Here is an 11721-nt window from a genome sequence, read left to right as displayed (position 1 = left end):
ACCTTTAATTAAAAGTATATAAAAAAATTAATCAATCATTTTCAAAATTAATTTAATTTAATTTGAATTATCAATAAAAAAAATATATATTAATTTCAAATATACATAATATAAAAAAATTTCATAGCATAGCATGATATAAAATTACTTAAAAATAAATATGTTAATTTATTTATTTATCTAAATTATATAAAAGTTTCATATCACGTGCATCGCACGGGTTTTCGACTAGTTATTAATAATTATACATACAAATAAACACTAAATTAAAATATCCAAACATCAAATAATACTACTGTTAATTTTTTAATTACTCTTACTCTTCCCATGTATACTTTTTATGGTGAGGTATTACCGGGTACAGTTATAAGACCCACTTATGGTGAGCTTTGCAGATGCTCTAATCGCTCATTATTATCCAAAATCCAAACAAATAGTTTTTAAATGAAATTGCTGATTTATAAAGTTCCTGGATTTTCTGAGTTCTATTGGTATAGACAATTTCTCGTGGAGGATGGACAACGTATCTCTCCCTAATGACTCCCTGTTTCTTGGATTCGACAGCTCTACGCAGTAAGTCTCTTGCTGTTTCTTTCTATGTACCAAATTGTAAGGACCCCCGCTTCATTGATCGTTGATGGGATATTTCTTTTTTCCTTTAAATTCTTAATTTTTAATGTGGTTGCACGTGAATTATTATGATCAAATTGCAATTATAATGATAGATAATTGGGTGAAATTTGATTGCTTTAAAGGTCCCTGAAGGCTACTGTTCTGGACTCAAATCTCAACGTTATTAAATCGGAGCTGGTTCACTTTGACTCCGATTTGCCCCATTATAAGACGAAAGACGGAGTTTATAGAGACCCGTCTGACAATGGAAAAATTGTTTCACCCACATTAATGTGGGTGGAAGCTCTTGATCTCGTTCTTCAGAGGCTTATGAATTCCGGTTTTGATTTTGGGAAAGTTGCTGCTCTTTCTGGCAGTGGACAGCAACATGGTAGTGTTTATTGGAAGAAAGCCAGTTCTGCGACACTATCGTCTTTGGACCCTAAAAAATCTCTGGTTGATCAGCTTGGCAATGCCTTTTCTATCAAACAATCACCAATTTGGATGGATAGTAGTACCACACTACAATGTAGAGAGATTGAAAAGGCTATTGGTGGAGCTTTGGAGTTGTCAAAACTTACTGGCTCGCGGGCGTATGAAAGATTCACAGGTCCACAGATTAGGAAGATATTTCAGACACAGCCAGAGGCTTATAATGATACTGAGAGGATTTCCCTTGTTAGCTCATTTATGGCGTCTCTTTTTCTCGGGGCTTATGCTTGTATTGATCATACTGATGGTTCTGGCATGAATTTGATGGATATAAAGCAAAGAGCCTGGTCTAAAATAGCTTTAGAGGTTTGTTTTCTGTAAAATATGATTTATGTATTATATTTAATCTTTGCATATCGGAAAGTTTATTACATGCTTTTGAAATCCTAATGTCATTTACAGGCCACAGCTCCAGGTCTGGAGGAAAAGGTTGGAAAATTGGCCCCTGCTTATGATGTTGCAGGTCATATTGCTCCATATTTTGTGGAGAGGTAGGCAGAAACCTATTTTTGTTTGCTTTTTCCTCATTGTGTTTCCTGGATACTATAAATTTGTAATTCCTATTAGCTACCATAGATGGTGAAATCAAGGACTATATATTAGTAGAGTCAAAAGATTCTCTTTAAGTATGCTAAATAACATTGAGAAACGGTTGGTTTTGAACTTGTTAACGGTTCACAACGAATCATTATTAGGATATGCTATTGATTTTACTCCAGGCATGCTTGCAATATGTTCTGCATATGACTCATTTCATATTTGTCCTTGTGCTTCCTCATTATTTGGATTTTGTGGATTGGCACCTTGAAAACTTTACCAATTCCCTTGTAGGTTTAAATTTAACAAAGACTGTCTGGTTGTTCAGTGGTCTGGAGATAATCCCAACAGTTTAGCAGGTAACTGATTTCCTTTGTCCCTTCTTAATTAGGGAATTGCTTAATTGGTTTCATGTGTAATAAACTTTTTGCTGAACTTGTTCAAGGTATATATTAGAGATGCTTTAGCATGTTTTATATCTAAAACTAGGAGCATAATTTCAATTTAAATAATAAATAGGTTAGACTATAGATTTGTTGAATTATTCAGCACAATTAAAATCAAACTGACCGTCTGTCATGGTTCTGATACTTCATATACGATTACCTTTTTGTTTGTGTTCTTGATCATTATTTTTTTCTTAACCAAAGAAATCTTGAAAATGCAGGTTTAACCCTTAGCATCCCTGGGGATCTGGCAATAAGCCTTGGCACCAGTGACACTGTAAGTTAAAATATAAAGCCACATATGCTACACTTTAGACCATGGTGTTACAGTCAACAGATGCTTTTATTGGAAAGAAATCTGCCGCAGCAAACAGCAACTAGTTTTTAGTTGCCTTACCTATAGGGATTCTATTTTAATATTTTCAAAATTATTTAGGAGTCTATTAGCTAATAGTTTTATTACATAAGAGTTCTATTATTCAGTTAGTTGTTATTATTGCTTAGGAGTTTTCCAGGATAAGAAGTTTATGCACTTAAGGTTCTTTCTTGTCTATTTAAAGAGGATCATATTCAATAAAAATAATTAGGAATTTCCAGTCATAAAGTATAAGAACTAAAGGAGTTTGGTGATCTCGGAATCACCATGGAGCTTCTGATAATAGAGAACAGGATAGTTGAGGGTAATATTAGGGGAAACGTGAAAGGTCTCTTAGCTGGGAGTTATATATTTGTGATCGCTGTGAGGGTTGAGGTGGCTTTTGACAATCTTATTTTGGGAATTGGTCTATAAGCTTGGGAGGAGAGTTTCTCTTCTTAGGCTAGTGCTGGATAGTGTTTGATTCTGCATTAGATTATCTTCTTATGTATTTTCTCTTTTATGTGTTGTTAGTGGAGCATATACACTTGAGAACCATTAATATCAGTTCTATTTCTTCATATTAGTGTGTTTGAGTTTTTCGATTCTTATGAGCTTCAAAGATAGGTCTCTTGAAGAGCAAGAAAAACAAGGAAAATCATGGGGATTTTCTTGTGAATAGACCTGTGATGAATCCTATTCACTGGCCCATAACAAATGACCATTTTAACTAGCCTAATTTATCTTCTTGTTTTAGTCTAACTCACCCAACACAACAGAGTTTAACTTACTAGTATGATTAGCTAAGCATTTATGAATTCACAATCTATCCTCGAAGGTTCGATGTGCTACCTTTCCTTCTACTACCTTGCATGAGATATAAAATAAACTAGTGTCTTTTTTGTCTAGCATTGGTCATATTATTCAGCCACTCCCCTCTTGATTTGTTCTTAATGTTATATTGGGTTGATCAAAATCCTGACTTAAGAATATAGTATATTGATTGATACTACAAGCTTTGTGACTTTCAATCGTGAAAAACTTGTCATGTAGGTTTTTGGGATAGCTGCTGATCCCCAACCTAGATTAGAAGGGCATGTCTTCCCTAATCCTGTTGATACAGAAGGTTATATGGTGATGTTATGCTACAAAAATGGGTCTCTGACTCGTGAAGGTACTAATTTCGTTCTTATGCATTCCAACCAGGATATCTATTATTTATTTTCTTTAGTCTGACGAGAATTTTGAACTAGATGTTCGTAACCGCTGTGCTGAGAAATCTTGGGAAGTCTTCAACAAGTTTCTAGAGCAAACGCAACCTCTTAATGGTATACATGATTGTTTGATAATTTACTCTTGATTTATTTGATATGGTTCTGTTCCATCTGCTCATTGTAGTATGCAATGCAACAGATGGAAAAATTGGGTTCTACTACAAGGACCATGAAATTCTTCCTCCTCTTCCTGGTTAGTTGGACTTTCTTTTAGTACCTTATTCGATGTCTGTGTTGTATTACTTTTTATTGGTACTTAATCATCTGATAGAAAAGCCTTACAATATAATCATTTATGCCAATAGTTGGTATCCATCGTTATGCACTTCAAAATTTCACTGGTGACAATCCAGAGGGATTGAAGGAACAAGAAGTGCAGGAATTTGATCCTGCATCTGAGGTTGGTAACTTGTGATTTCTATGTACATATGCATGATGATGTCTGGCAAGAGTGTATCTTCAAAAAGAGCAATTTTATTTTCAGGTACGTGCAGTTATTGAGGGTCAATTCCTGTCAATGCGAGCTCACGCAGAACGATTTGGAATGCCAAGCCCTCCTAAACGAATAATAGCTACTGGTGGAGCATCAGCAAATGATAGCATCTTGAAATCAGTGGCATCCATATTTGGCTGCGATGTTTATACAGTTGAGAGACCTGGTATGCAGTTGTGATGTGTTGAGCATAGTAAAGGCATGAAATTGAAATCTTTTATTAATTAGAAAAGTTGTGGTTGACAGATTCAGCGTCCCTAGGAGCTGCATTAAGAGGTGCACATGGTTGGGTATGCAATAAGAAAGGAAGTTTTGTGCCAATAGCATGCTTGTACAAGGACAAGTTGAATAATTCAGCACTCAGTTGCAAGCTTTCAGTAAGTGCTGCTAATCAACAGTTGGTTTCCAAGTATGCTTCACTCATGAACAAGAGAATGGAATTAGAAAATTCCCTTGTCCAAAAGCTTGGACGCTGCTGATCTCACATTTAGGGTTTTTTCATTCTTCAATTGCTCCACTCCATATATGCAACTCTTAATAATGAAAATGAAATCAGTTAAAGGGAGAAAATATATTTTAATTTTGCACTTCATTTAGAAACCACAATTTCCATCTCAAATAATTGGATTTTTTTTTTTTTGATAAACAAATAATTGGATTTCTATTCCTAATAGAAGGGGGTTTTGAGATTCTTGAATATTTGAGGAATCTGATTAGATTATGGAACTGAATTTCTTTTGATTTTGGTTTGGACTTTCCTTATTGACGGGACAATCAAGCTCACAGGTAACAACTATAACATCCAAATATAATTACTATTGATATTATCTTCACCTACAATCCAAATTTAAATTTTACATCTAACATCAAACTAAAAAAAAATAATAATAATAATAAAATAATAATAAATAGGGTTAATTACAAGTAGATGTCATGTGATTATACGGTTTGCCGATAAGTGCTTGTGGTATTTTTCTTTACAAATTACATTTGTTGTTGCAAAATTTTGCATTTTGTTTTACTTTGCCAAATTTGACCGATAACGACTTCAAAATAAAAAATTTCAAGAATTAAAGTTGTTTAGCCAAAGCTTCCTTTTGGATTAAGGCAGTTCCGTTTCATTCAGGTTAATGATCTGGATCTTCATATTTACTATGAATCATATTTTGTAAACATTAACTTTCTCTCATACTAATCAACACTTAAATGACTTAAAAAGTTAAAAGAATTAAAGTTTCTTAAAATATAATTTAACTCTTAAGCGTTATCAGGCAAATTCTGACATGAATCATTTTATCTCTATCCTTATCTTACATATCAAACATTAGATAATAAAACTCTCTCATCTTATTTTTATCCGTATCCATATCCCAACTTTTATGTTTATCTCTATCCCCATAAAATATCAAACGGCTCGTAGGATTTTAGAGTTTTGACATATTAAAAATTAAATTTACAATCACTTGTACAAGGTTGTTAGTATAAACTCTCTCTTATTATGAGTTCTGAGTTGATGAATTAGATTGATTGTTAAATGATTTATGATAATCCATCTCATCTCATATATTATCTAATAGTTTGATAACTCGTTTAATTCATAAAACTATCTTTTACTACTATCTCTTATGAGTAAGATGGGTGGAGTCTCCATAACTTATACTAACCCCAAAAAAATATAAATTACATGTGACATGCTCCTTCCAAGTTGTAATTCGTTTTTACTCCTACATTAAATCCTAACAATAGTAAAATTTCTCCTTAAGAAGACAGTAATTTCTGCTAATATGTACAGCGTTTGAAACACACACACAAAAAAAAAGCATCATAATATCGGCTGGGTTAGTGAATTCTGCAGAATATTTCAGTGGCTAAGTCCATATGTCAGTCAAACTAAAATGAATATTGCGTTTAGGAACTAGACAAGCATATGATCTATAAAAGCAACTCATCCTTTATTTTTGCAGCAAATGGTATTGAGAACAATTGTTTTAGATAAACAATAAGCATAACCATATGCCAATAGCCATAACCACGAAAAACAATTAATACTCGTCCCCTTCATCACCATCATCCCCTTCAGCAGATTCAGCACCAACCTCCTCATAATCCTTCTCAAGTGCAGCAAGATCCTCCCTCGCCTCAGAGAACTCCCCTTCTTCCATACCCTCACCAACATACCAATGAACAAAGGCACGCTTTGCATACATGAGATCAAACTTGTGATCAATGCGGGAGAACACTTCTGCAACACTAGTAGAATTCGAGATCATGCACACAGCCCTCTGCACCTTGGCTAGGTCACCTCCTGGGACAACAGTTGGGGGCTGATAGTTAATGCCACACTTGAATCCAGTAGGACACCAATCAACAAACTGGATAGTTCGCTTAGTCTTTATTGTTGCCACAGCTGCATTCACATCCTTGGGCACAACATCACCTCTGTACATCAGGCAGCAGGCCATGTACTTGCCATGTCGTGGATCACACTTGGCCATCATGGATGATGGCTCGAAAGCACTATTGGTTATCTCAGCCACTGAGAGCTGCTCATGATATGCCTTCTCTGCTGAGATCACCGGAGCATAAGAGGAAAGCATGAAATGGATCCTGGGATATGGAACCAGGTTAGTTTGGAACTCTGTGACATCCACATTGAGAGCTCCATCAAACCTCAGAGAAGCTGTGAGGGATGAAATCACCTGAACCATACAAACCACAAAGTCCACATCAATCACAATCATTTTCACAGGCTCAAAGCTTGTGGAAAAATTCAATTAACGAGGAACTTGTTTCCAGTTATGGCCATAATTTACCTGAGAAACAAGACGATTAAGATTGGTGTATGTAGGACGCTCAATATCAAGAGAGCGCCTGCATATGTCATAGATGGCTTCATTGTCAAGGAGAACAGCAACATCTGTGTGCTCCAGGAGGGAATGAGTTGAAAGGACACTGTTATATGGCTCCACAACAGATGTGGAAACCTGAGGAGATGGATAAACTGTGAAACCGAGCTTTGATTTTTTGCCATAGTCAACTGAGAGGCGCTCCAAAAGAAGTGACCCAAGACCAGAACCAGTACCACCTCCAACGGCATTAAACACCAAAAATCCCTGGAGACCAGTGCAGTTATCAGCGAGCTTTCTGATGCGGTCCAAGCAGAGATCAACTATCTCCTTCCCAACTGATACAGCACAAACAAAGTTAAAAACAAATCCCTTAAGCAAATTCAGAAGGCATTTTAAATGGCAAGAGCAGCATCAGCCATTACTGGTATAATGGCCACGGGCAAAGTTGTTGGCAGCATCTTCTTTGCCGCTGATGAGCTGCTCAGGGTGGAAGAGCTGACGGTATGCACCAGTCCTTACTTCATCAATGACAGTAGGCTCTAGATCAACAAAAACAGCACGAGGGACATGCTTCCCAGCACCAGTTTCACTGAAAAAGGTGTTAAACGCATCATCTCCCCCACCGACAGTCTTATCACTTGGCATCTGGCCATCGGGCTGCAAAAAGAAAGTAGAATTGAGCCATTCAATTTCAGATTAACTAAGTAAAAAAGCCAAATGCTCAAAAACATTGTCAGGCAAGGAGCAATAAAAGTAGGTGCAACAGAACAAATCTAAGGAGACCGATAATGTCAATTAACCATAATGATGAAATCAAATTTTAACACATAAATTGAGTTTTAAATTTATAATCAGTACAAGCATGGATTAAGCAAATCAAGCAGCTCCAACTTTATTCAATAACGGACGAAAATATAAGACAGGGCACAGATTTCCCGACTCCATCAATAAATAACATCAAAGGCAAATTATAGCTCAACTATTCATATAACTCTATCAAAATCTCGTCCATCTGTCTTAAGTACATCTACAAGAGCTCATGGGAATAATTCAGATTAAGTAGTGATCGATCTGGTCAAAAGACGAATAGGATAACACGCAAAATCACAGATCGACTTCGCTATCCAATAAAAATTTCGTAAGTACAACACGAAAGGAACAGTACTAGCTAGATCCATAATCCAAGGTAACAAGAACAGAAAAAGCAAAATGGCAGATCGACTTCGGTACTGAATAAATTAAAAACTACAACGCGAAAGGAGCAATACTACCTAGATCCAAAATGAACTGAAATGTAGAGATAGAGATAGATGTTACCTGAATGCCATGCTCAAGGCAATAAAGCTCCCAGCAAGCATTTCCGACCTGAATACCGGCCTGACCAATGTGAATCGAAATGCACTCTCTCATTTTCTTTGAATTGAAATGTAAAAACACAAAATTAATCGAGTACGGAAATTAGAAATGAAAAGTATAAGCGGCGTTTATCAAGACGCCTTGCACTCACTTGGTGAGATCTAAGGATTCAGTTTGGCGATTTATATATAGAAGGAGGTGTTCTGTAAATCATGGGTTAATTAACCATGGTTGAAGAACGAGCCGTTGAATTATCGGCTATTCCAGGTTGGCCCAACTAATGTTAACCGCTCAATTTTGATTTTTGAATTTCGAATTTGGCTTTAGAAATGGTCCCCTAGACTTATGCAAATTGCAATTATGCCACCCTACATAAGTGTCATTTGAATTTCCAGATGATATGTGGGCTATACTATCCACCAAGAGTAGATCCTACGTTTTATGTTAAGCGACCTTGGACGGGACGGCCCAACAATGATGATACTGCTCAACTAACATCGATCTCTAAGAGTTAGGGCTGGGCACAGTTCGGTCCAAGTCGGGGATTCATGAATCTCCAGTATTGGATTGAAATTAATAAAAGGAAATCTCCAGAATTGGATTGAAAGAATAAATCTCCAGAATTGAATTGCCCCAAAATTTCGGTCCAGTCCAGTTCGGGGATTCGGAGATTCGGTTCCGGTCCACTCCAATATAATTTTTCGGTGATTCGGATAAATATCTAATAGTTTAAGTCCTAAAAAATAAATTAAAAATTTAATTTATAAAATTTTATTATCTTACATAACTTGAAATAAATGATATTTTTTTAGGAAGTAAACAACATTCATTAAAAGTTACAATAGACAACAATGCTAAAAAAACCCATAAAATCAAAGTATTAAAAGTTACGGTAGACAACAATGCTAAAAAAAACCCACAAAATCAAAGTTACAAAATAACAAATCCATAAAAACAAACTATCTTTAATTAAAAAAGACAACACTTCATTAGCAAAATCTCTCTAATCATCATCCCAATTTGTAATTGAATCTTCTTAACACAACAAATTCCTTGTTTTCCAAAGCAAAGGCAGTAAAAGCCAAACATCAACCTAAACATATAAAATTTACCATATTAGTGAATCAACAAATGTTAAATTAATTAGCTTTCACTTCAATAAAATTAATCAACACACTAACAAAAAGTAAAAGGAAAAAAAAATATGCTTACCAAAGTGCATTTGATTCGGTTAAAAAAACCTTAGATATCCAATTGAAATATGGATAAAAGAGATGATGGAATTTCAGAACCAGAACTAATTTCTACAAATTAAATAACATTTATATAGTTAGTATTCATAAACATTTAATTAAAATAAAACTATGAAATATAATTAGTAAGTAAATATTACATTCTTCAATAGCATCAAGATCTTCAACTTCTTCTTCATGCTTGAAAGCTTGAGTTGAAGTTTTCAACCAATCTTGACAACAAATCAAAACCGCAGCTGTAGCAGGAGTTAAAGAACTCCTAAATTGATCCAAAGTTTAGATGGTTAAGGCGATTAACAATGTTCTATTTGGTTAGGTGTTTGATTCTCCATGTCTACATTTTAGGTAAATATTTTTTATTTCATTTTATAAACGGGAATTAATCGGGATAATTTTTATTACTATATAATAATGTTATATCTTATTAATAAATTATAAATTTATATTATTGTAATTAGTTTACCAAACCTTACAAAATATATAACTATATATTATATAATATTTCTCTTTATATAAAGTTAATGTATGAAATATAAATTTATTATTGCTAAACTTTCGGTTATTTCAGTTCGGTCCAATCCAATCCAATTCAATCCGGTTATCGGTCCGGTCCTGGATAAATTTCGGTCCAGTTCGATCCAGTTCTTTGACAAAAAATCAACGGTCCAATCCAGTTCGGTTCTCCAAAAAAGTCAACGGTCCGGTCCAATTCCGGAGTTTTTTCCTCGGATATTCGGTCCGGTCCAGTATCTCTAGGATCCGCGCCCAGCCCTACTAAGAGTACCTCTCTCTGGTGCCAAATTACAAACTTTGTAATTTGCAAGGTAGCCAAGATAGAGTGTAAAAGTGACATCTAATGGGTGTTATTTCAAAAACAATTTGATGAATATGGACTAAAATGTTAATTGTCTATAAAGTAAACTCCATACTATTGGAGTCTACAATAGGCCTGAAAACAAAAGTAAGGTTTCCCTACAATAAGATTTGTAACAATTTTTTTTTATTACAAACATAAAAAGTAATAAGGCCAATAAGGCTCTGTTCTTTATCACTTAATTTCAGTAACAATCAGTTAAGTTCAGTTCAATTCAATTCAGTTCAGTTCAGCATTCAGTTTCAGCATCCAGTTTCAGCATTCAGTAATTTATTATTATTTATTATATTATAATTATTATTATTATTTATCTATGATTTAATATTATTTATTATTATATTATTATTATTATTATTATTTATACTTTATCATTATCTATAAAATAGATAAAAGTTAAGAAATGATAGTTTATTAAAGTATATATCGTTTAATAAAAAAATTAAAACTAAAGTATGCATCCATATTTAAAAATTAGGAATTGCATCCATATTATGAATTATTTCTCGAATTTACCGAATTTATCAATGTTAGGGATAAAATTGTACCATTTTAGACGTTAGAGGTAAAATTACTCCTGACCCAAAACGTTATTTTTGCACTTTAACCCTTAATTAGAATAAAAAGTTAAGAGTTTATATTCATATGAAAATTTGTATTTAATTTCACAGGCTTTAAATTATATGTAAATTTGTGTTTGTATGTAATTTGTATTTTTAATTTAAATTAGACTCATTTTTATTTAATTTCATAGGCTTTTATCGAGCCAAGATTTTATCAACCCGAACTTTTATTTGATATTCAATTTAATTTTATCTTTAATAATATATTTATTTATTATTGATATTATTAAATTTATTAGAACCATTATTATTATTATTATTATTATAAATTTATTAATGTCCAACATTATCATTAAAATTATTTTAAAGTCTAATATCATCATTATTGTTAAGTTCGGTTAAGTTCGGTAACATTCAGTTAAGTTCAGTAGCATTCAGTTAAATTCAGTCCAGTTCAGTTCAATTCAGTTCAGTATTCAGTAGCATTCAGTTCAGTTCAGTTCAATTCAGTTCAGTTCAGTTCAATTCAATTCAGTTCAGTTCAGTTCAGTTTTTTTCAGTGATAAAGAACAGAGCCTAATATTAGTTTACAACTCCAACCATGAAAGTTACAACCAAGT

At 33.8% G+C, this 11721-nt stretch overlaps 2 protein-coding genes across 3 annotated transcripts; one reads left to right on the top strand and one right to left on the bottom strand.

The window, feature by feature from the left end:
- The first annotated feature begins 392 nt into the window (after positions 1 to 392).
- Positions 393 to 4953, top strand: LOC136201123 (xylulose kinase 2). The gene is made up of 11 exons (XM_065991706.1): positions 393 to 573; positions 756 to 1410; positions 1507 to 1595; positions 1936 to 2000; positions 2309 to 2364; positions 3496 to 3616; positions 3696 to 3770; positions 3856 to 3909; positions 4022 to 4116; positions 4201 to 4375; positions 4456 to 4953. Exons 1-11 carry the CDS (start codon positions 515 to 517, stop codon positions 4686 to 4688), a joined length of 1677 nt encoding a protein of 558 aa, XP_065847778.1. The 5' UTR covers positions 393 to 514; the 3' UTR covers positions 4689 to 4953.
- A 1184-nt stretch (positions 4954 to 6137) lies between these two features.
- Positions 6138 to 8590, bottom strand: LOC136235391 (tubulin alpha-2 chain). 2 transcript variants are annotated; one of them, XM_066025040.1, is made up of 5 exons: positions 8376 to 8590; positions 7481 to 7715; positions 7023 to 7393; positions 6450 to 6908; positions 6138 to 6364 (listed from the first exon to the last, which is right to left on the bottom strand). In XM_066025040.1, exons 1-5 carry the CDS (start codon positions 8466 to 8468, stop codon positions 6155 to 6157), a joined length of 1368 nt encoding a protein of 455 aa, XP_065881112.1. In that variant the 5' UTR covers positions 8469 to 8590; the 3' UTR covers positions 6138 to 6154. The 2 variants fall into 2 exon arrangements, with proteins under 2 accessions (XP_065881112.1, XP_065881111.1); XM_066025039.1 differs by having other exon boundaries at positions 6138 to 6908; positions 8376 to 8589.
- Positions 8591 to 11721: the final 3131 nt, after the last annotated feature.

The sequence above is a fragment of the Euphorbia lathyris genome, chromosome 7 (genome assembly GCF_963576675.1).
Source record: "Euphorbia lathyris chromosome 7, ddEupLath1.1, whole genome shotgun sequence".
NCBI lineage: Eukaryota > Viridiplantae > Streptophyta > Magnoliopsida > Malpighiales > Euphorbiaceae > Euphorbia > Euphorbia lathyris.
This window is presented reverse-complemented; position numbering and strand designations above follow the sequence as displayed.